This window comes from Lipophrys pholis (assembly GCF_963383615.2).
Source record: "Lipophrys pholis genome assembly, chromosome: 21".
NCBI lineage: Eukaryota > Metazoa > Chordata > Actinopteri > Blenniiformes > Blenniidae > Lipophrys > Lipophrys pholis.
Window position 1 is genome coordinate 12,756,168 of NC_137649.1, and position 21,050 is coordinate 12,777,217.

Below are 21,050 nucleotides of genomic sequence, written 5' to 3' on the forward strand. Positions count from 1 at the left end.
ATCCCTACAAAATGTTTGAAATGTGACATGCCTGAAATAAATGAAAAAAAAAAATGATGTTACATTTTTCACCATGTTGAATGGATATGTTTTGGTTTTTCATATGTGTCTGATTGTTCACTGGTGTACCTATAGCAATGTAATGCTTAGTGACAAACATCTCAGCAAAATAGCCACTGCAAGTTACAGACAAAATAAAACCCTGAAAATTCAACCTACAAATGTCTTGGATCAAGTGTGTTTAATCTCTCTGGGCTTTAAATCCAGAACACCTGGATGTAGAAAATGTAAAACTATAAGGAAAACATTGAACACTCTATTGTCATCTCTTTCCATATAAATACCTTCATGGAGGCTTGAAACAATCACTAATCATCCTGTTATGTGTCTGAATGGCTTGTATTATTTGGGTATATTTAGGAAAATTAGGCTCTCGTGGCATCTGCTTAAAAGAAGACACTACCAGAGGGTATGAAAAATGTGCAGTTATTTTCTACTATCATCCTCACACAGATCCTTTTACATTCAGCCAATTTTAATGCACATTCACGCTGATGAATTTAACTAAGTTCTTGTCACAGCACTATTAATCATTCCAAGCTAATGGGATCTTCTGTCATTTTACCTCGCAGAGAAGAAGGGAAAGTGTCTAATCTCCTGCTGCCTCAGAAATATCTCCACCAAAGCTGAGAGCTGCTTTTTTTTCCTGCTGTATTTTCTATTAGGTTAATCCTCTCTGACACCTCTGCGCTTAACCTCTTTTCCTCGTTAGTCTCTCTGCTGCCAGTCCCTGATTCTTAAATACTTACCTTCCTGGAAAAAAAAAAAGACAGTTAATATCCCCCTCTCAGTTTGCAGTGATTCATTCCAATAGAACTGCATTTTTGTTCATTTAGGGAGCAGTGATTGAAGGAAGACAACAATATGAACAGCAGTGAAACAACAGTGAAATACAAATCAAAGTCATTTGCACACACGGAATGACATGGGGTCCAGCAAAACATTTCAAGAAATTAACTCGATGTGCGACCAGGGAAAACTTTAAACAAGGAATTTACTCAATATATAAAACCATCAGGGTCGTCTGTAGGACATATAAGTCTTTGGTAAATTCAGCAAAGCAACATTCCTCAGAGATTTTGGTCCATACTGGCATGATAGTGTCAGACAGTTGCTGCAGATTTGTTGGCTGAACATCCATAAAAGTAAAGTGTTGTCCTTATGTCCAGAAGGACCATATCTCAAAGTCGCACGGCGCGCCGTCCTGTTGGAAGTAGCCACCAGAAGATGGTACGCTGATCTTAAAGCGACGAACGCGGTCAACAACTATTCATGTTGTTTACATCAAATTCTGGCCCAACCATCTGAGTGTGGCAGCAGAACTCCAGACTCATCGGAACAGGTAACGCTTTTACCCGATCTTCCATTGTCCAGTTTTGCTGAGCCTGTGTGAACTGAGCATCGGAATCTTGTTAGCTGACGTTTACGTGTTTAAATAAAAGGGACAGACAAGCCAAAGTACAATCACACATTACATGCATTTTCTGGAAATGTAATAATCATCATAACTTGCCTAGAAACATGTTTCTGAACTATGGGAGGAAACCTGAGTACCTGGAGTAAGTCTAAGACTTAACTGAGGTAGGAGTGCTGGGTAAACTATGTTTCTTTAAAAAAAAAAAAGTTTATATGTTTGACATAGCAAAAAAAACAAAAAAAAAGGTTTTAGTAAACTATATATCTAAAGTGGAATTCATACAGTAAATGGACTACTCTCACAGTATACTGGGCAGTTTCAAAGAGTTTCACACTGTTTGCCACGTTCATCTGTTAAGACACAAACGCTCTGCTGCCACGTGAGCTGTGAGACTTCCACTGGGACCAACCAGGGTCCACTGTCACATGGACACTTTGACACAAGGGCAGGGCAAGATGGAAGCTCTTTTTCCAACCAAGCCCCAGTCATGCCTCTTTGGTCGGTTTCAGCACTATTTGCTCAGTATAAGTCACTTTCCCGAAACCCTTTTCATTTCATGCTGTATTCACGGGGCGCTCGCTCACGGACCTTGACAGTGTTTGGAAATGAAGGCGCACGCCCAGACAACATTCATGCATTCTTCTAACCGCCAGGATGCCACCTACAAAAGCCCCAATGAAGAAAATCATAGTTTTTTTTCATTAGATAGATTTTTATTAAAAAAGGAAACCCAACAAGAACTTTTTTTTTTACATAATGAGCAAGGATTTTTATTATCTTAGTCTCTTTCATCAGTTTCATATCATTACAGAAAATGTTATAGTACAGCGTTGTTCAATGTCTCCTCATTGCTTAATAATTTCCTTAGGAGTGCTGGTCACATATATCTGTACAATATGGTTCTTCTTTTTTTTTTCTGTACATTTTTTGTGAAGTTGGTTAAAAAGGCTGTCAGCACTTAAAGAAGCTGTTTCTTTTCTTTCTTTTTTTTTTTCCCTCTTAAATAGTTGATCAAATAAAAGATTATTTTCTCCCAGGCTTGGTTCGCCCCTGGTGGGGTTCGGGGCAGAGTTTCCACCCGGTCACCGTGAATATAAGGAAGCTTCAGGGTCTGGGCCGACTTGAGGTGTGCCCCCCTCCCCACCCCAACCCCCTTTTTTAACCCCCAACACCTCCCCCTCCCAACGCCACCTCTTCCCTGCCCAGGCATTTGGCACTGCGCACATAAACAAGACTCACAAGATAAACAACAAGCAAAGCTCTTTGTGAAGCCATTATGATGCATACTAATGAGAGAAAAACAGAAGTGTCACCTTGATGGGCACTCCAAAGAGGAAGTGGCCCTGATGTGCCCCGTCTTCCTCTTAGCTGAGCACCGTGGGAAATCTGGAGCCTTCCTCAATGTTTTCTTCATTTCTCAAAAAACTGATTTTTTTTTTCCACTAAAGATGAGAAAATAATTGTCTTTTTTTTTTTTTTTTGTCCTGGCAGGCACCTACAGCTGTCTATTAAAATGCTACTGCTATAGATAAGGTCTAGCATTGAACACACAAAGCAATTGCAATGAAAGGAATGAAGTTGCCTTAATATAATAATGATAATAAGAAGAATAATGATAATAATAATAAGAATAATCATAATAATATATTACAGAATAAATCTCTTTTTATAATTAGATTTTTTCATTAAAAGTTATATTTTCTTTGTTTGAAATACTATAATCTTTTTAAATTAATTTTTTCATATGTATCTAGGTTGTGATCAAGATGTTGACTATACCTCAACATTATCCAAATCAATAAAAACTAGCTGTGCCGTTGCATATTACAGAATAGTCAATGATATGTGGACATGCACCGTGAACCACCCATTCCAACCCACGCTATATGACGCCGTCTGTCCGCCGCTCTGGGATGACATCATAGCCGGCCGATGACCATGACGTCAACCACCTCGCCTTTGTGCAGCTCCACGTATTGCTCTGTTTTCGGAGGTAGCATCAGGAGCCCGTTTGCACTGCGCATACTCATCAGTCTGCTGCTCACCTGGTTCCCTGAAGAGGAGGAGGAGAAGAAAAGACAATCCAAACACTGTTAATGAAAGTCTTAATCCACCAAATCCAAGGGATTTCTCCGTGTGGGGGGGGGGGGGGTTTATTTCACCATTTAAACATGTAATCTTTCACTTTCATTAAAATTCTGCAGACGTCATGTTTTCTCATCCAGAGGTTTTTTTTTAACCTGGTGGGGCGGAGCTACAGAGCTTCAAATTAGAAGAATTCAAAAGCAACAATTCTATCGTATTTTGGAATACATTTTGGGCTCATTTGGTAGAATGGTCTCCAAATCGTATTGTTGCAAGTTCAATTCCACATCCTCCCCGACCACATGTTGAAGTGCCCTTGAGCAAGGCACTGAATCTCAAATTGCTCACAATGAATGGACTGAGCACTTTATGTGAGAGTGTGAAGGTGATGAATAGTGTAAAGCACTTTGGATTGGGTCAATCAGTAGAAAAGTGTTAGATAGGTAAAAATCCATTTACCATATATTTTGAGTAACAATGCCTCAAAAGCCAAAATCTACATCAATTTACTTATTTTTCATGCATAATTTGATCTAATTTAAGCAAAATAGGCAAGATATCACTTTAGGAAAGCCAAAGAATAAATGCAATCTCCAGAAAGAAAAATAATGAAATTGAAATGGATTTCACTTAAATAGCATCTTACAGCTGTGTGAGCAGCCCCATTGCGCTTTACATCGTTCATCACATTCACCCATTCAAACACACATTCACCCATTCAAAATGAATTGAATCGTAGGATTGTAGTCACGCTCATTAATTACAAGGCCCGTCTGAAATAGAGTAGTATGAAGCTACCTCGTCCTACCCCAGTATGTATTACTATGTTCAAGTCACTCGGTCAAGGTGAAAAAAGCAGGCAAACAAATCCTGCAAAGTTTCAGATCCATATTGCTTTTTTGGAGTACTCATAGTGTTTGTAAGTTTGAATCTGCAGGTGTTGCCAAACGCAGTACGGCCAAGGGCAAAACAGTATGGGGACATGTAGAGGTCACACAGCATTTTCCCTCCAGTGCTGTTTGTCGGTGTTGGATTTTGTACCTGTGCTCTGTGCCCACGGCAGAGGCTCCTGGTGATGCCATGTCAAAATGCAGCGATGGTATTCAGGGCGAGGGTCCAACTTCACATCGCAAGACAACTAGAGAAAGAAACACAACAATGTAAAATCTAACAACATATGCCAACATCGCACCAGCATCACTGGATCTCCCTTCAAAATGTCGTGTGAGGCGCTCATTAAAGTCTGCACTTGTACAGCTTATGTTGTATGAAGATAAATGACTCTCCATTACCTATTCGTGCTGCATTACATACACAAAACTATTTTTTAATAATTTGTTTTCTCTTTTTATTATCATTGCCTTTTAACAGCCTGTCTCATTTATTTATTCATTCATTTATTTATTTTCCATTCATTTACACACTATGGATGTGTTCCCTAACATCTCATCTATAAATATTTTAACTTTAATAGGTTTGTGACGATGGTCTGTATAAACTGGAGGATTAATAAAAAATACCCATAATGGATAAGGAAGCTAGTCTGAACTGAACAAATGAAATCAATTTCTCAATATGTTCTGGAAGATATGCCACCCTGTTGTCACACACCATAAGTTATGAACTGCTACCATTATAATGTAGGCCACCCACTGTATGGACGCACTAAACACATTGATCATAAAACTGACATACTCTGTGTGTATTAGTTGTAATGTCTCCAGTGCATTGAAGTAAATAAAGACACGGAAAGAAATACTTACGTTGCCAAATATAGTCACTTGTCCAAAAAAGGGTCATTTTCTGCTTAAAGGTACAATATGTTTTTTTTTTTTTTTTTAAAGGGGAATGAAAATAACCATAAAGAATCAACAGAATGAGTCAGGACAACAGTCCTGAAGTCATCTTGATATATGATGTGCTGCTGGACTACAAACCAAAGTCCAAGTAACCCAAGTCTGTTAAATTCTTGCAATACAAGTTTGCACCACAAGATGGTGTAATGAGTCAGTCAAAGAAGCAGCATCAGGTATATCTAACAGAACAATGGCTGCATAGCTAATCTGTTACGTGAAAAGCAGGTTTACACTATTTACTGCCTCGGCTCAATCTGGACAGCTGCAGCTACCAAAGAAAAGTGAGAAACAAAGAAGTAAAAATCAGAGATTACATAAGCAATGGGAAACAACATACAGGTAACTTTTGGTAGTCCTGCTGTCCAATTGATCATCAGTAAAAGATGGTATGTTGTCTTCAGGTAGGTGGGGGAGAACTTACCCCAGGTCAGGCCCGGCATCACGGGGGAAAGAGAGAGCTTTGCTCCCTCAGATGTCATTTTTCACCCCCTTTGTTCGTGTCCTACATATTCCCTACAAGCAGTTAAATCACTGCTTGAGCTCACAAACAAAACTTGAGTAAAATCTGTGTTTGTTGTTGCTCACCAGTTTTTTACACTCTAAAATGGTTCTACTATGAATGTAGGAAGCCCGGCAACCATTCTGCAGCCCATCTTCTTACCAACAGCAAACAGTTATTTTTGGATCATCCTCAGCTACCATTCCAATGCTCACCAAAGTCATAAGTTCAATCATGTTGCATCTAAAAAAAGCCTGTCTGATCCAGATGCCTTTGTTCAAAAACCTCAGCAAGGCGAATGTGGAGAAAGCAACATCACTGAACTAAGGTAAGAGATCATCCTAATGTTTTATGCTGTAACAGTGCTGGCCTGACCTGTCAATATATACATATGTTTCAGGCAATTGTTTTAAAGGCTGTACAGACACACGGTACATAAACCGTCATTTTAATTTCTTCCTTTGTTGTGAACCAAAATATAGACGTGAGTGAAGGATTCCTTGTTGCTGCAAGCAAGTGACTTTTTGGTGTTTTAAAGCGTTTTAAAATTGTGCTCGTATTGTTTTAATTGCTTATCCATTGCAGAGAAATTATACATTTATAGGTAGCTTTTTGATGGATGTTGACGTGTTGGGGCCCGACACAGGTGGCGGAGTTTGTTAGAAATAAAGATTGATGATTTATTTTCTTACCTAATTTTCAAAAAGTTATGAATAGATATAAATATTACGTACTTTCCCTTTAAAGGCTGCCTTTCCGCCAAACCTGACATCTGTCCAGTGAACCTTTCCACAATAAATGAATGCAGTACCCCAGTCTGAGCTAAATACAAATCTAATGGCAAAATTCCAGCGTCTGAACCTTCACCAGTATTTAGTCAATTTGTGTATAAGACTATCTGTGGCTATATTTATGCCAAAAGTATGTTACAATTAAAATGTGTTTTGTCGCAGGTGACAGAGCTTTTCTAAGTCTGTTGGCAGGAAAAAAAAAGTTCTTGCAGGAGACAGTTTGACCCAGGACTGATGCCATCTGCTTGGAGAAATTGTCTGGCTGCATCTGCACTTTCAGACCATCAGTCCCACCACTAAGTGGCAGTAATGCATTCAAGTTGATTTTTAACCGCTTTATAACAGCAAATGATGTAGCACTGCACTCTGGATAGCACCCATAATGGCATGGGACCAGATCTCTTACTTCATGATGCCAGCCGGGGACATAAGCTGGGTTTTCTCAGTGCGTATGATATAATTATGATTTTTCTCACTCTATAAATATGAATATTCATGAGCAGGGAGCAGGCCTTCAGGTCAGTGTGGGCCGCGATTAGTTCCTCTGCCAAGTCAGAGAAAAACACTGTGGTCATAAATATGTATCAAGCCGGATGATGAAAATAGTATTAAATCATGAGTTAAGATGCAACGGACTGCAATGATACACCCTGGAACTTGAGTTCAAACATAATTGTAAATATGTTTTTTATAGTTTCTCTCTGTTGCATTTTATTCCACCTGATCTTAAATGTCCACACATGGGAAGAGAAACCGAGACACTCCATTCCACAAAAAGAGTCTCATCCTAAAATGGGAAAATAACAATAACTGTGAATCACGATCTCTCGCTAAGTCTCAAAGGAGACTTTAAACCTGGTCATAAAACAAGATAAAAGCCTTTAGTACAACTGAATGTGATGAAATGTGTGCAGCCGAGCCAGAGAACCGAGGCACCCCGGCTGCCCTTCGCGCCCTACCCTCGCTTTGATGATAGTGGGCCTAGGGTCCAAAATGCCCTGCATCTTCCTCAAGGCAGGGATGACAAAAAGATTACAGGTGACAACGGCGGACACGGGGTTTCCTAGGACAGAAGGACGGATGGAGGGATGGGCGCGGGGAGAGAAAACAGGGAGAGAAATATATGAGTAACATCTCTGCGGAGACGTCGTGGCTGAATCGCTCTTTCTCTCAACTTCACACACTACCTGGGAGGGCAAAGATTAGTTTGCGAGCACCGTCTATGTCCAAGGTGGCAAATGTTGTTGGGAGACTGAAAGAGAGAACACATAGGGACATCATATACTCAAATAAAGTATAATAATGTTTACAACTACGGCGCCGTGCAAAAGTTTTAGTCTGCTGTCTGTAATGCTACTTATCCATCATTTAATACCAGCAGGAAGGTGTCTGATTGGTTCTTAATGTATTCAGCAGCAGAGGAAAACACCTTTGAGGATACAGCGAGTATTTATTAGGGACTACCTTCAGCCTGAAACACAATAAGGGGTGTTGGAGGTGATGATATGCCCTCGTTTTTGGTTTTTTTCATTTTAAGTTTCCATATATTTCCATGTATGAAGAGGAACATTCTCTTTTTAAATCTATTTTTTATTGTGTACAAAAATGCGCAGGCAGTACACTTTGTTGTGTACAGCCTGCAAGTGCCTTCAAAAACTGTTGTGAATGTGCCGAGGTGAACTGATATGAAAAGCAAAGCGTGGTCACACCAAGAAAAACAGGATGACGTACAATAACACCAACTTGTGGTCAATGCATTAATGCGCTTCATTACCGTCGCTAACAAAAGTTGGGTTAGGGTTATTTATTTATTGGTTTGTATGTATGTAGGTATTTTACCAACTTTTTGCAAAAATGATTAACCCCAATTGTATGAAATATTCATCATCCAAGGACCAATCGGTTAGTTTTTGGGATGTTAACAGCGAACTGTTTCCGAATAAATCCCCAAAAAGTGCAAAAAAAAAGTCCCATAATTTTGTCCCGTGAGAGGCACCTCAAAGGAGATCAGTGTCTGTTGCCATGGAGACACACTGGAGGGCTGCAGCTGCCCGCCTGCTAGCACACCGCTAACTCCGCTCACCCCACCCCTTCTCCACTCTCAGCCAATCGCAAGTCAATTCGCTCTAACGGTGCGTTCAAGTAACCCAAAAGAATGGGAACCAACAGAACAACATCGTTTAACCTGAACATTCCAAGGTGGCGAAGGTGTGCGCTCTACCGACGGCTCGTTCTAGTTAAATTATGTGATGCGCGTAGATTCAGATTTCTGTTGTGCTTTTGCTTTCTGGTGTTAAAAAAGACAAACAAAGCTTTTTGTTTCTCCACCAGCCTAAAACCTTTGCACAGTACAGTCGAATGCACAGAAATACTATTAGCATTGTAGGAACTGTTTTCACATGTCATACCTTTGCAATTACCACAAGAACAAAGTACATTCCTACCCTGGTTTCATGAAAACACGGCCGAAATGGATCTGAGCATGAAGATCAACATCCAGCACCTGCTTAAGGTAGTCCTGAAAAGAAGGACATTCACAAAACCTATGAAGACATCAGGCCATGATGTAACAACACTTCCAATAATTAAAGTCATTAAAACACTTAGTCTTAAAAGTAACACACAACTCTTATAAAATCATCTGTTTTCGCCAGCATCCACCACAGGGTGTCAGTAAAACCCAAGGTCAAAACTGCATGTCTGCAGCGTACCTTCTCTCCCATGGATACTCCTCCTGAGGTGATGATGACATCAGCGCGACTGATGCCTTCATTCAGAGCGTTGAGAAGGTCATCTGGGCTGCAGGGCATACAGACACATATGCAAATTCAATGACCACCAAGATAAATGGCGGTGAGAGGGGGAAAAAAATGGAGGTTTTAATCAGAGGCTGTATATTGATATTTCTGTATGTTTATGCAGCCAAAAGGAGAAAAGGGTTGAGGTGAAGATGAGGCCATACTTGTCTCCCACGATGCCCAGATTGATAGTGGGGTAGCCATGTTCCTGGATGGTGGCCAGCAGGGTGGAACGATTGCTGTCCCTGATTTTCCCAGGATGGAGATCATCTTCTGGGTTCAGCAGCTACAGCAAAACACCAGAAAGAAAGTAACATTGGAAACGCTCACTATATAGTCAAATGACAGTATGGGGCTCTTGTAGAAACACAATCACATGTGCGTGAGTGTGTATTTTGATTTGTCTAAACCCATGGTGGAAAATGTGCCCAGGTTTGCTTTGTGTGTGTGTGTGTGTGTGTGTGTGTGTGTGTGTGTGTGTGTATGTGTGTGCGTGTGTGTGTGTGTGTGTGTGTGTGTGTGTGTGTGTGTGTGTGTGTGTGTGTGTGTGTGTGTGTGTGTGTGTGTGTGTGTGTGTGTGTGTGTGTGCGCGCGCGCATGTTCTCCCTTTATGCACACTGGTTTTCTCTGGGTGCTCAGTTTATGCTTCCAGTCCATAAGCATGCTTGTGGCTTTTTGTCGTTCCTCTAAATTGCCAATCTCTCAGATTGTCCTGGGAAGGACCCTGTCCAGGGTGTAGCCTGCCTCCACTCATAGTTAAAGTAAACATACTGCATTTAAAGTACATCAACATATGTGCATAACATACACACAAGTCAGTGCACATGCGAGTGATTTTGCTTCTATAACAGCTCAATAAGTTGTCTTTCAATTCAAGCGAATCTGTTATTAAATAAATGTTAATTGATTTGAATATATTGCATAGCATAATCCTATAATACCTGATAACTTTTTAATCACAATTTTGTCACATTTTATTGAGAAGATAATACACAGATGACTTTAACCCTCTTCTGAAGCGATTGACTTCATTTATTTAAATTTTATGCATATGAATTCATAAAATAAATCTGTTATAAGTTAAATTTTTTTCCTCTTTTTGCCAAAATAACCCAAACTTTCGATATTTGTCAGTTCTTCAAAATTACTGTATATTTTGAAGCTACTGAGTGGCTCATGTTAAAAATGTGTGACATGCCTGTGAAATTGACCTGATATTGAAATAAAGCTGAATGTCTTTCGCTTTGATATTTCTCAAATATTCTCAATATCATAAGTCGTCTCGGAGATGCGGTTATGAGACAGATACATGATTAAGTAGAGGAAGGTTCAAGAAAAATCCAAAATAAGACAAAACACTTCAAATCAACTATATTCAATACTAAAATCATACCATTACAATACCATTACAGAACTATAAAACCTCTTGAAACCTCAGCAAGAAGAGCTGATTACAATAGTAATTAAAGCACAAAGCATGAGCACAAATTAGCAGGTACCTAATTAAGAGGATAGATTATATTCTAAGCAACAGCTTTGGTCATCAAAAAATTGTAATATGAAACAGTATATGCAAAACATCCATCTATCCATGTTCTATTCTGCTTTACATAGTGTTAGATGCTGGAGTTGATGCCAGTTGACTATGAGCTCTGGCAGTCTAAAACCCAGACATGACCCGTACGACACACTTATACCTGCATACATGAGCTGAGGTATCTGGAGAAAAGCCTCCAGGCCCAGGGAGAACATGCAAACCAAAAACAAGATTTACATTTGAGCGACAGTATCGAGGAAAGGCCTTTAGAATCAGAGGAAAATGTAATGCATCTGCTGTTTAATCAGATGAGCAGACCAGCGAGCAGATGAAGGCATTAAACAGGTTTAAATTGTGGCCATGTGGCTGGTGACTCACACTGATTTATATGTATTTTAAACACATTGGCACATTACAGAAAACAAGGTGTTAAGCGTGCCCGGAGTCTGCTGGAGGTTACACACCCCATGAAATTTAAACTGCATATCAGTCACACAGATAATGCACGAATATGACTCTTGTTTAGAAGTAGCCACCTGGTCACAGATAAACACATTCTTTACACCTGAAAGCATGTGTGAAAACAGCCGGATGCACATTCAATTTTAATGTTGCTCTGGTGTGTACAGCCAAAGCTAACGGCGTCGATTGTGCATAAATATGAATGAGGTATGCCGTCACGAGAAATGGCTCAGTGTTGTACCTTTTTCAGCTGAAGCGGAACCAAATACAGAAATGGTGCACATTAGGTGCTTAATTTCCCAAATGAAACGATGATTTTCATAGCTTTTACCTCATTTCCTGTGGACATGACGGCCACCACAGGGAATTTTTGGACCTCCACCTCTGTGACTCCGACAGTGGCCAGGAGACCAATTTCAGAGGGGCCCATATGGGTTCCCTTTGCCAGCACACACTCGCCACGCTTGATGTCGTGACCGATAGGCCTGAGGAAAAACAAAACCATATTACAAATTAGATGACGTAAAACTTCACTGATCCTTTTGCAAAGCAAATGTTCAACTTGAGGGTTTTTCTTCTAAAACAATTGTGAAAGCATCGGATGTTAAAACGGAAACGTTACAATGTTAAAATTGTAGGACATGCACGAATAATTTCACTGTTGATGTGATTAAAAAAGGTTTATTTGATCTGATTAATATAAATTTGTAGTCTTTTTCAACTTTTTTTCAAAAGGAAGTTCAGTTGATTTGGAATTGAAATAGTAATGAGTTATTAGTCCGGATGTGAGTCCATGCAAATGTTGCTGTTTCTAAAAGGGTTGATACAGCTTGGGTCGACCTCGGGGCTTCCTCCCAGTTGTACATGCATGGTATACCTTTAATTGGGGGCAGCCAGAGGGCATTCGAACCAGATTTCTGAACCAACTCAACTGGCACAAAAGAAAGTGGAGAAGTAGCAGCTTCACTTTGAGTCTTTCCTACAGTAGATGGTCGATGGTCTCACATCATCCTGATGAGGGAGGCCTGCCACCCTGAAGCGAAGACTTGGCAGCTCCTATCCATGGGTTTATTCCTTCAGCCATGTCCCAAAGTTCATGACCATATATGCGGGTGGGAGTGAAGACTGGTGAACAGGCAGCGTTGATTTACTGCTCGGCCCCCAACTTCATCCACCCTCCATCCACCTCAAAGAGGGCATAGAACCTGTTGAGAGTGTCAGGCAGAGACGGGTCTCTGAGGCGTTGTGATTCCCTGGTGTTGTAATTTGTGATGGACTTGATGCTCTTCCACATGCTCCTGGGGTCATTGGTAGTAAAATGTGTGGCTTTGGCCCTCGGTGCCTGTAATTGGCTCTCTGTCCTGGCCGCTCTGAGTCCTGATGCATCACCAGCCCTGAAGGCAGCATCCCGGCTTTCAGCAGAGCTCTGACCTCTACATTAAATCAGGGTTTCTGGTTTGAGTAGATGGTGACTGTCTTGGTGGTGGTGACATCATCAGCACATTTGGAGATGAATCCGAGGACAGATGACGTGTGATCCTCGAGATTCATCTCTCCCTCCCATGTAGCTGCCTCCCTGAAGACCTGCCGGTCTGTGCACTGGTGACGGTCCTCTGTGTTGGTTTAGTCAGTGTGAGCAGGGAACGGCAGGCGGGCACAACAAGACGGAGGTGCGGTCGGACAAGCCGAGGTGAGGGCGGGGGGATGGCTCTGCACGCACCACATATATTGGTGTACACATGGTCCAGCATGTTGTTTCCACGTGCTGCTATGTTGACGTGTTGGTAAAACCTGGTTCGAATGTCCTTCAACTTTACATGACTGAAGTCTCCCGCAACCACGTAGAGAGCCTCCGGGTGCATCTACTGAAGGGAGCTGATGGTATCGTATAGCTCCTTTGGCACATTCAGCGAGAGCCTTGGGTGAATACAAAAATGATGACACATATATAATATATATTGTTGAATAACAGTAACATACTGACCTGATGTCCTGCCCTGGACGAGCTTGTACTAGGATTCGTACCTCCAGCTCTTCTGTGCCCTGAAAAACACACCTGCTGTCAGATTCATGCTCCGATGACTTTGATTTACTCCAAGATGCTTATTTAATCAATTATTTCTGTCGTCCATTTATGGGCTAGAGACATCCTTAAAATTCAAAATATTGAAATTTACAGTTTCTTTTGCAGTGTGTTGTCTGGAACCGTGTCTCACAATCCTTTCATTGCTTTTGATTGGGTGAAATTTCCCACTTACGTCTTCGGATTCGCGGAGGAGCTCAGTATCTTCCACCTGAACTACAGCGTCTGCACCGCAGGGTATAGGGGCGCCCGTCGTCACCCTCATCACCTGGCCCGGCATCACTGTGTGGGTGGGCTGCACAAACAGAGAGGACAAAAATATAATCCCAATGAGGGATTGTTACATAATCTCACTTTTTTTTTTTTTTTTGTCTTAATTATACTTTATCATCAGTAAAATGTAAAACAGACCAAACTATGTGAGAGCGCTTCTACGATACATAATATAATCCATTGCTTGTGACACTGAAATTGCCTCCACTCTCACAAGTGAAGAAACAACTTACTATACCAAACAATCAAACAGATCAAAGCAAAAATAACTTTAAAATACACATGAGAGAAGTTGCAGACACTGTAAAGGTATGTTCAATATGAGAGAATGAAGCGGTAAATACTTTTCTGCAGCCCCCTCGTGTCTTATGAGTTCATAGTTTGGTAGCATTTGACTTTCTGGCCCTGCATTGGTGCAAAAGGCCTTTTATCACCTACTGAGGGAACCCGTGACGTGTAATTACAGCTGGTAAATGAATGAGGAGAAGGAAATAATTGAAGTGCTTTATTTTCATATTCACTTGTGTGCGTGCGTGCGTGCGTGTGTGTGTGTGTGCGCGCGCGCGCCATTGTCAGTGACATAAAAGCTGTGTGTGCTAGTGTCAGTGTGAAAACAGACCTGCTCGCCAGCCTGGGACTCTCCGATGATGAAGCGGTCGCCTGGGCCATCGGCCGCTAAAAAAAAAACAACAAAGTTTAGGAGTTTTCCTCAGGTATGCAGCTTAAAATGTGCATTTTATTTCCTTATTCTGTCTTCATTCTACAGAAGGAAACAAGTAGTTGAAGAAAAGAGGTGAGCAGCATGACGGGTGGTATTCTAAAATATACGGTAAGCACATTTGAGCAGATTTATCAGAACGTTTCACCCAAAGCAAGTAATACTGGTGTAGAATAAAACAGCAGGCTTTGCCACATGCTACAAACACTTTAAGCACCAAGCTAAAACTTTCTGGAAGTAATCGTGAATTGTTTTTTATACATTCTGCTCTCTACCCTTCCAGAAGACCGACCCAGTCAGTGCCTCTATATTACTACTATACTTCTACTTTTGTAAAATTAAAAATGTAAAAATCTGAAAGACTTTCCTGATTATTCCAACACAAACCGAAATACATCATTAAATTCACATATATAATTAAATATGAAATATTTGAAGTTGCTGCTTGAAGAACAGAAAACAGTCTGTCGAGTTCTGGTGGCATCATGTCTTCTAATTAGGTGAAGAACTTGTACTTTTGCAACCTCTGTTGGCTGCATACATTGTCCCTCTTAGAACAGTAGGGCTACCACACATAAATCAACAAAAGGGAACAACTGAACTTTTCCTTCTTTGAAACCCGAAAGCCTCCCTGATCTCCTTTGCAGCTTCATCAAGTCAAATTCAGCTTTTTTGTAAAAGGCAGACATTGACATCTTGAAAAAAAACAACAACCTGGTTTCGGTACAAACAATCAGCATATTGGCCTCCTCCACGTTCACAAGGTACTAAAAAGTCTAAAAACTTCACAGGTATGCCTCAACAAGCACCAGGCCCTCAGGACAGATGCACAAAATCCAGGGAGACCCCCGGTGTTCTGCGCCTCCTTCTCCGTCAGCACCGAGCCAACAGCAGCTGTTACACGCGGGAGTTTTTGTGCTGCCTGAAGCCAACAAGCTGTCACCCCGCTCCGCAGGTTAACAGGGCTCTCGATACACCCAAGGACCCCCGGCCATTGAAATACTGACAAGAGAACTGAACCAGCTCTGCCTGGATCTCACCAAGAAAATAAACACTAAACAACCATCACAACCGCGACAGTGAAACTCTTTGAATATGACCAAACAAAGCAGTGTAAGATATGATCTGTTGCCCTCTAGTGTCCAGCTGACGGCTATCGGGGACAGCCCCATTCAGGTCCCAGTGAACTAAGCCAAAACCTTCCAGTTCACACAGGCAGAAGCCTTCACATTGTTCCTGGGGCAGTTCTTCACTGCCCCGGTGCCCCACGCTTCACAAACTGGGACAAACAGCTCATTTGAGCAGGAAAGAAAATATAAAATACTGGCCCGATTAGACCCTTAGTTGCATCAGTGCTTTGCAGGAGTAACTCTGTGAATGAGGTGCACCATGGCAGTCACATGTGCGTCTGTATAAAAGCGAAGCTAAAAAAATACTAACTTGGACTGCAAGCCAATGGTGGTGAATTACAAAACTGGGCTTCTCTTGTAAAATTCCTGTTGCAGGACATTTGTCACAATGTTCATTGAAACAGCAGCAATTCTAAATCAAATGAGGTGTAAAACAAGTGAGTGGCACATTGAGATTTATTTTTTCCTCTATAGCAAGTGGTTTCTGTCCTGGTCCAGGCTTGGTGGCCTTTTTTTGATTTTTCTTCTACAGGTACTTCAGTTTACTACTTATAGTGGAATATGAAAACAGTTGCATCGCATATATCATGTCCAACAATATGATCTGATTCTGATGAGAATCGGTCAGGTACAGCCAAAGAGCCACATGTGGCCTGCAAGCCTTACAAAGCCCAAGTCTTGCGATAAAGTACGCAACAGAAGCATGAGAATAACATATTTAACAGCATCTGCCACGGTTTAAGGTGCTTACCTCTCACAGCGTAACCATCCTTGACAGAAGCAGGGAAGGGTGGCAGGTTGTCTTTGGCATAAACGTCCTGAGCCAGGACTCGACCCATCCCATCTGCGGGGGAAGAGGAGGAACATGAGTGTGAGGAAATGAGGAGGAACTATGGAGAGAAGATGAGACGCATGTGCTGGAGGTGTGTATATGAGTGTTTATAAAATGTGACAGCGTGTGAAGGGATCTCGGTGCATGACTCACCACCTGACCAGCACACACATATTCGCCTCGTCTACTTTAGTTTAATGATTCGGAAAGAAAATGTCTCTGCCCAAATTTGTTAACCCTTCTTTCCAGCAGTCAGACAACTCAAAGCCCTTCATGGAGTCACAGAGTGGCTCTGCACCTGAGACAATGGCTCAGGAGGAAGGAGCGGAGGAGAGGATGATGGAAAAAGTCAGAGCAAGAGTGGGCGGAGGGAAAAAAAAAATCCTGCGTCTAAAATACCTTAAGCTGCTGTGGGGCTATAAATAGCCTTTCTCTGAGCCTTTATGCTGTGATTATGTGGGTGTTAATATGAAGATCTAAGCTTTGATATCAATGAGTTGAAAGGGAGAAGAAAAATGCATGTGCACACACAGACGCCCACGCGCATGCAGATATGTGCATAAGATGACACTAATAACCAGCCTCGATAAATAATGCATCCCAGTTGAAGAAGGAGAAGTCACACGTGCTTGGACTTTGCCAGTCTCCCTGCAAAGTCAACAGCATTTCAGGTGACATATTCTGGTGTATTTCCACAACAGCCTCTTCTCCCAGGCTGCCAGTTAAACAGCTTGTTAAAGCCATGTGCTGAAGCAGAGTTGTGAGTAAAAATAGAACAGAGGTGGCGTCTTGCTGCAGCAGGAGAGTGTTCAGTTTGATGAGATGCTTTGCAAAACGTCTCCTATGTGTCCAGGTTTAACAGAAATGTTTGCGACTAAAGCAGAGGGCATCGTAACCGCTAACCAAATATCAACAAACAACATGAACAATTGGAAAACTAGAGGAGTGGATGGAAGTCAAAAGAGTAAGCTTAATATTTCCGGTGTATGTGCAGTGTTGTGACAATGTACAGCACAGATAATTTAGGGATAAAGCATTTACCTTCATTTAGACAAAGATTCAATATTTCACTCCGTTGCCAGTGTCCATCTATCCTTTAGACCTGCTGGACTTTATCCACTTTAGGGTGGAGTGGGTTCGAGCTGAGATTATTTAATTATACTATTTATTTATTTGCCCAGAATGAGTGACTGAATGACTGTGATCGTCCATCGCTCTGTGTTGTTCTCTGATAGGTTGGGGACCTGTCCAGGGTGTGTTCTGCCTTCACCTGTAGTCAACTTGGAATTGCTCCATTTCTCCTCAATCTTAAGATGAAGAATAAAAGACGTACACACAACCCAAGAGACCATCAATAGAGCATATCTGGGGAAATTGCTTAATTCCTGCAGACTTCCATTAAACTACTGCAAAACAATTATCTGTCTAATTCTCACATGCATCCTGAACTCCCATCATAGTCGAACCTTGAAACAATTCTCAACCTCACAAAGGCTGGGATCTTGCTCATTTAGACTTATTTTGGTCTCAGTGTTCTTACAAAGTGAGTGTTTTTCAGTCACACATATGCCAAACCATGCATGCGCACACAAAATCCAGCAGGGGAGCTACTCCAGATGTTGTCTGTCTAAATATTTCATCTCTCAAATCTTCTTTCTCTCCTCCTTACCCCACTGTCCTGCTCCCAGCTGCACTCTTTGGAACCCTGCAGCTCAGTGCCCCGAACATGAAACACCACTTTACACCTGGTTCAAGAAAACTCTTCTTTCTGCCATCACTGATCCACAAGCAGTGTGCACTGCAGGCCATTATTGCCACCCAAGCTGTCGCCGTTCTGGATTCAGAGACGAGTTAAAGAGTGTGCGTTTTATCCTCTGGCTGTTGGCGTGGCGAAGGCCACTCTGCCAGAGGGGCGACAAGACGCAGTTGCTGAACTTACTGTTCTATGTATGTTTGTATCTATGCGTGTCTGTTTAGACAAAGCAAACACACAATACTAACTTCTATATATGTATAGAAGACACCATGAGCACATTTTGTAATTCAAGAGTTGATTAGCTAGTGTTTACACTGATTTGTAAGCCGCGTAAAAATTGGTTTGACCACTGAGGCAGTGGATTGAAGTTATGAAGAAAAAATAGAGGCACATGTAATGTGTGTAATGACAATAATAGCTCTTGATTTAGCAGCTCAGTTTTGCTGTATCTACTCCACTGTGCTAATACATCTTGGGACAGCACAGCAGGAATCCCAAAGCTGAAGGATCCAAAATGTCAAACATAAGTCCAAGTTCATTTCGCAAAGCTGTTTAAAGAGCAAGGGGCTGTGAAATACTGAAAGGATCTGGAGTCACAATTAAAACCAAGACTGAGGAAGGAGAAAGGCAGAAATGTGTGTTAGCTTCGAGGAAGTGGGGCATTCAAACAACACATATGAATCATTTTGAATATTTTATTATTAATGTGCCCTTGTGTTGAGGAGAATGTGTGCCTGTGAAAACAGCGTTGCAGCCTGCAGACAGAGGCTGCTGATTCAATGCAGTGTCAAGCTGTGAATGGACAGTATTTAAATGCTGCCATGCATACTTAGCAGGCACATGCGGCTCCATTGATGTGAAAGCTTTAACCTCTCAATGTCCCAGCATCCTCTGGAGCTGAGGTCGACAGATAAAATGAAAAGCAAACTAGAAATCTCAAGGAGCAAGATGGGAAAACAAGTTAGGTTTGGAGGACGTTTGCTGCTGACGCAAACTTTCCTCACCTCTGTAGTTGATGATCTCAGTGCCCAAGACGGCAGTCATCTCCAGCACAGTGATGAAGGCCTTGTCCATGGAAGTGAGGGGGAAAGGGGACATGCGGTGCCTCCGGGCTACCTTGGTGATGTCCACTGCACTGTGACCTGAGGAAATATGTGGCATTAAAAACATGCACCAGTAACGCTATATACATCAAATTCTTAATATAGAAATAGTACACGGCAGTAGAGCTGTGCTATATATGTAATCATTCCCACTGATATCCATTGTTGTTTTTTTCTGAGGCGTTCTAAAAGTATAGGAAGATGAGAACCACCACCTAATTTTTCCTCATGTTTTTCCCATTACGGGGTATTATTGAAAATGGCTTTTGGTTTCCATATTCCCTAAAAACTTTAACTTCTGAAAAAGTGTATTTTATTCATAGTATTACACTCTTTTTTTTTCCATCCTAAATTCTTCGCACTGGGAAATAAACAGATCCCTGATTTTTCATTCCTGCTGCTGCACACCTTTGGAAGCTATAACCTGTGCCTCGAGGGACGTCCACGTTAAAAAACTCTTTTATCTAATAGGCATTGAGCCGTGGCCAATGTACATGGTAGAGGCAAGGTAAAGAATGTTTGTAAATAAGGTTACGCAAGCACATAAAGCTTGTTTTTAGATATCAAACCCAAAATTGCGGATGATTTGATCCCTCCAATAAGACCGCTTTGAAAAAAAAATAACTGTGTCGACAAATTATCTTCTTTCTGCCAAATGTTGTGCCCTCGTTTTGTTATTGAGAAAAAAAAAATGCATTATGCAATTTAAGCAAAAGCTACCACACGAGCTGTGTTTTTTTTTTTCTTTCTTCCTGAGGACTTTAGGCAGTCCATTCACTTTCTCTTTTATTAGCATTTAATTCTTTATTTAGACACTTTGAAAGCTGTGAGGAAAACTGAAAGAAGAGGGAGAGGAGAGAGCACTCTGCTGGGATTCAGTCCCAAGACAGCAGGAATCTGTGTGACTCCGTCAGAAGCAATGATCTCTGGGGATGTCACCCGCCCCCAGCAAATTCTCTTTGGTCTAATATGGTACGAGAAAACTTTTAGAAATTCAAACCGATTCAAGCACACTGGCGAAAGGTCAGTTTAAACAAAAACATACAAATATACACCTTAATTATAATGCATCTCCACACTAATATGAGACAAACGGATTAATGTGATTTATTTTTTGTGTTTCTTGGTGCGTGTGAATGTCATGAGGAGAGATTGGTAATAAATGTGGCAGAACACAGCTGGATGATAGAAGAGTTCGATAGCAGCCATGTTGGGTCTAATAATACCTCTCTAATAACTCTAAAGGTAAAAGGAACAAAGCAATGTGTAACTAATGTGTAATCTGCTCTGTCTTTATCTCTCTCTGCCCCCCCTCCACACTCTCTCTGCCTCACAGCGGAGAATAGGCGCTGTGCTTTGATTTCCCTTGACCCAATTTCTCTCCTTTAAACATACACTTACGCTTCCACAGCATATTCCGATGCTTTACATGAGGCTTAACAACCTCTGGCAAAACATCACATACACACTGAAACATGCAAACATAACAGAGTCGCCACACACGCACACACACACACACACACACGCACGCACGCACACGCACACGCACACACACACACACACACACACACACGCTCGTATTGTCACATCACATGCCCATTTAAAATCTATTTATGTGCTTGGCAGCACACAGAGGTTTATGACATCAAG

The 21,050-nt window shown here is 41.4% G+C and overlaps 1 protein-coding gene across 5 annotated transcripts in view; it reads right to left on the reverse strand.

The window, feature by feature from the left end:
- Window positions 1-3,218: 3,218 nt before the first annotated feature.
- Window positions 3,219-21,050, reverse strand: part of gphnb (gephyrin b) — a gene marked incomplete at its 3' end in the record, with an annotated part of 107,190 nt that continues 89,358 nt past the window's right edge. For 2 of the 5 annotated variants that reach the window (XM_080491144.1, XM_080491142.1), the window contains 13 exons: window positions 19,302-19,439; window positions 16,461-16,553; window positions 14,481-14,536; window positions 13,764-13,883; window positions 13,490-13,548; window positions 11,837-11,990; window positions 9,671-9,792; window positions 9,420-9,507; window positions 9,153-9,226; window positions 7,896-7,960; window positions 7,668-7,771; window positions 4,604-4,700; window positions 3,397-3,530 (listed from right to left, as the gene is read on the reverse strand). In XM_080491144.1, the coding sequence (XP_080347270.1) occupies window positions 3,397-3,530; window positions 4,604-4,700; window positions 7,668-7,771; window positions 7,896-7,960; window positions 9,153-9,226; window positions 9,420-9,507; window positions 9,671-9,792; window positions 11,837-11,990; window positions 13,490-13,548; window positions 13,764-13,883; window positions 14,481-14,536; window positions 16,461-16,553; window positions 19,302-19,439 (1,304 nt within the window). Of the gene's footprint in view, window positions 3,531-4,603; window positions 4,701-5,402; window positions 7,772-7,892; window positions 7,961-9,152; window positions 9,227-9,419; window positions 9,508-9,670; window positions 9,793-11,836; window positions 11,991-13,489; window positions 13,549-13,763; window positions 13,884-14,480; window positions 14,537-16,460; window positions 16,554-19,301; window positions 19,440-21,050 lie in introns of those variants that run through there. The other 3 variants (XM_080491143.1, XM_080491141.1, XM_080491145.1) reach the window with 3 other exon arrangements.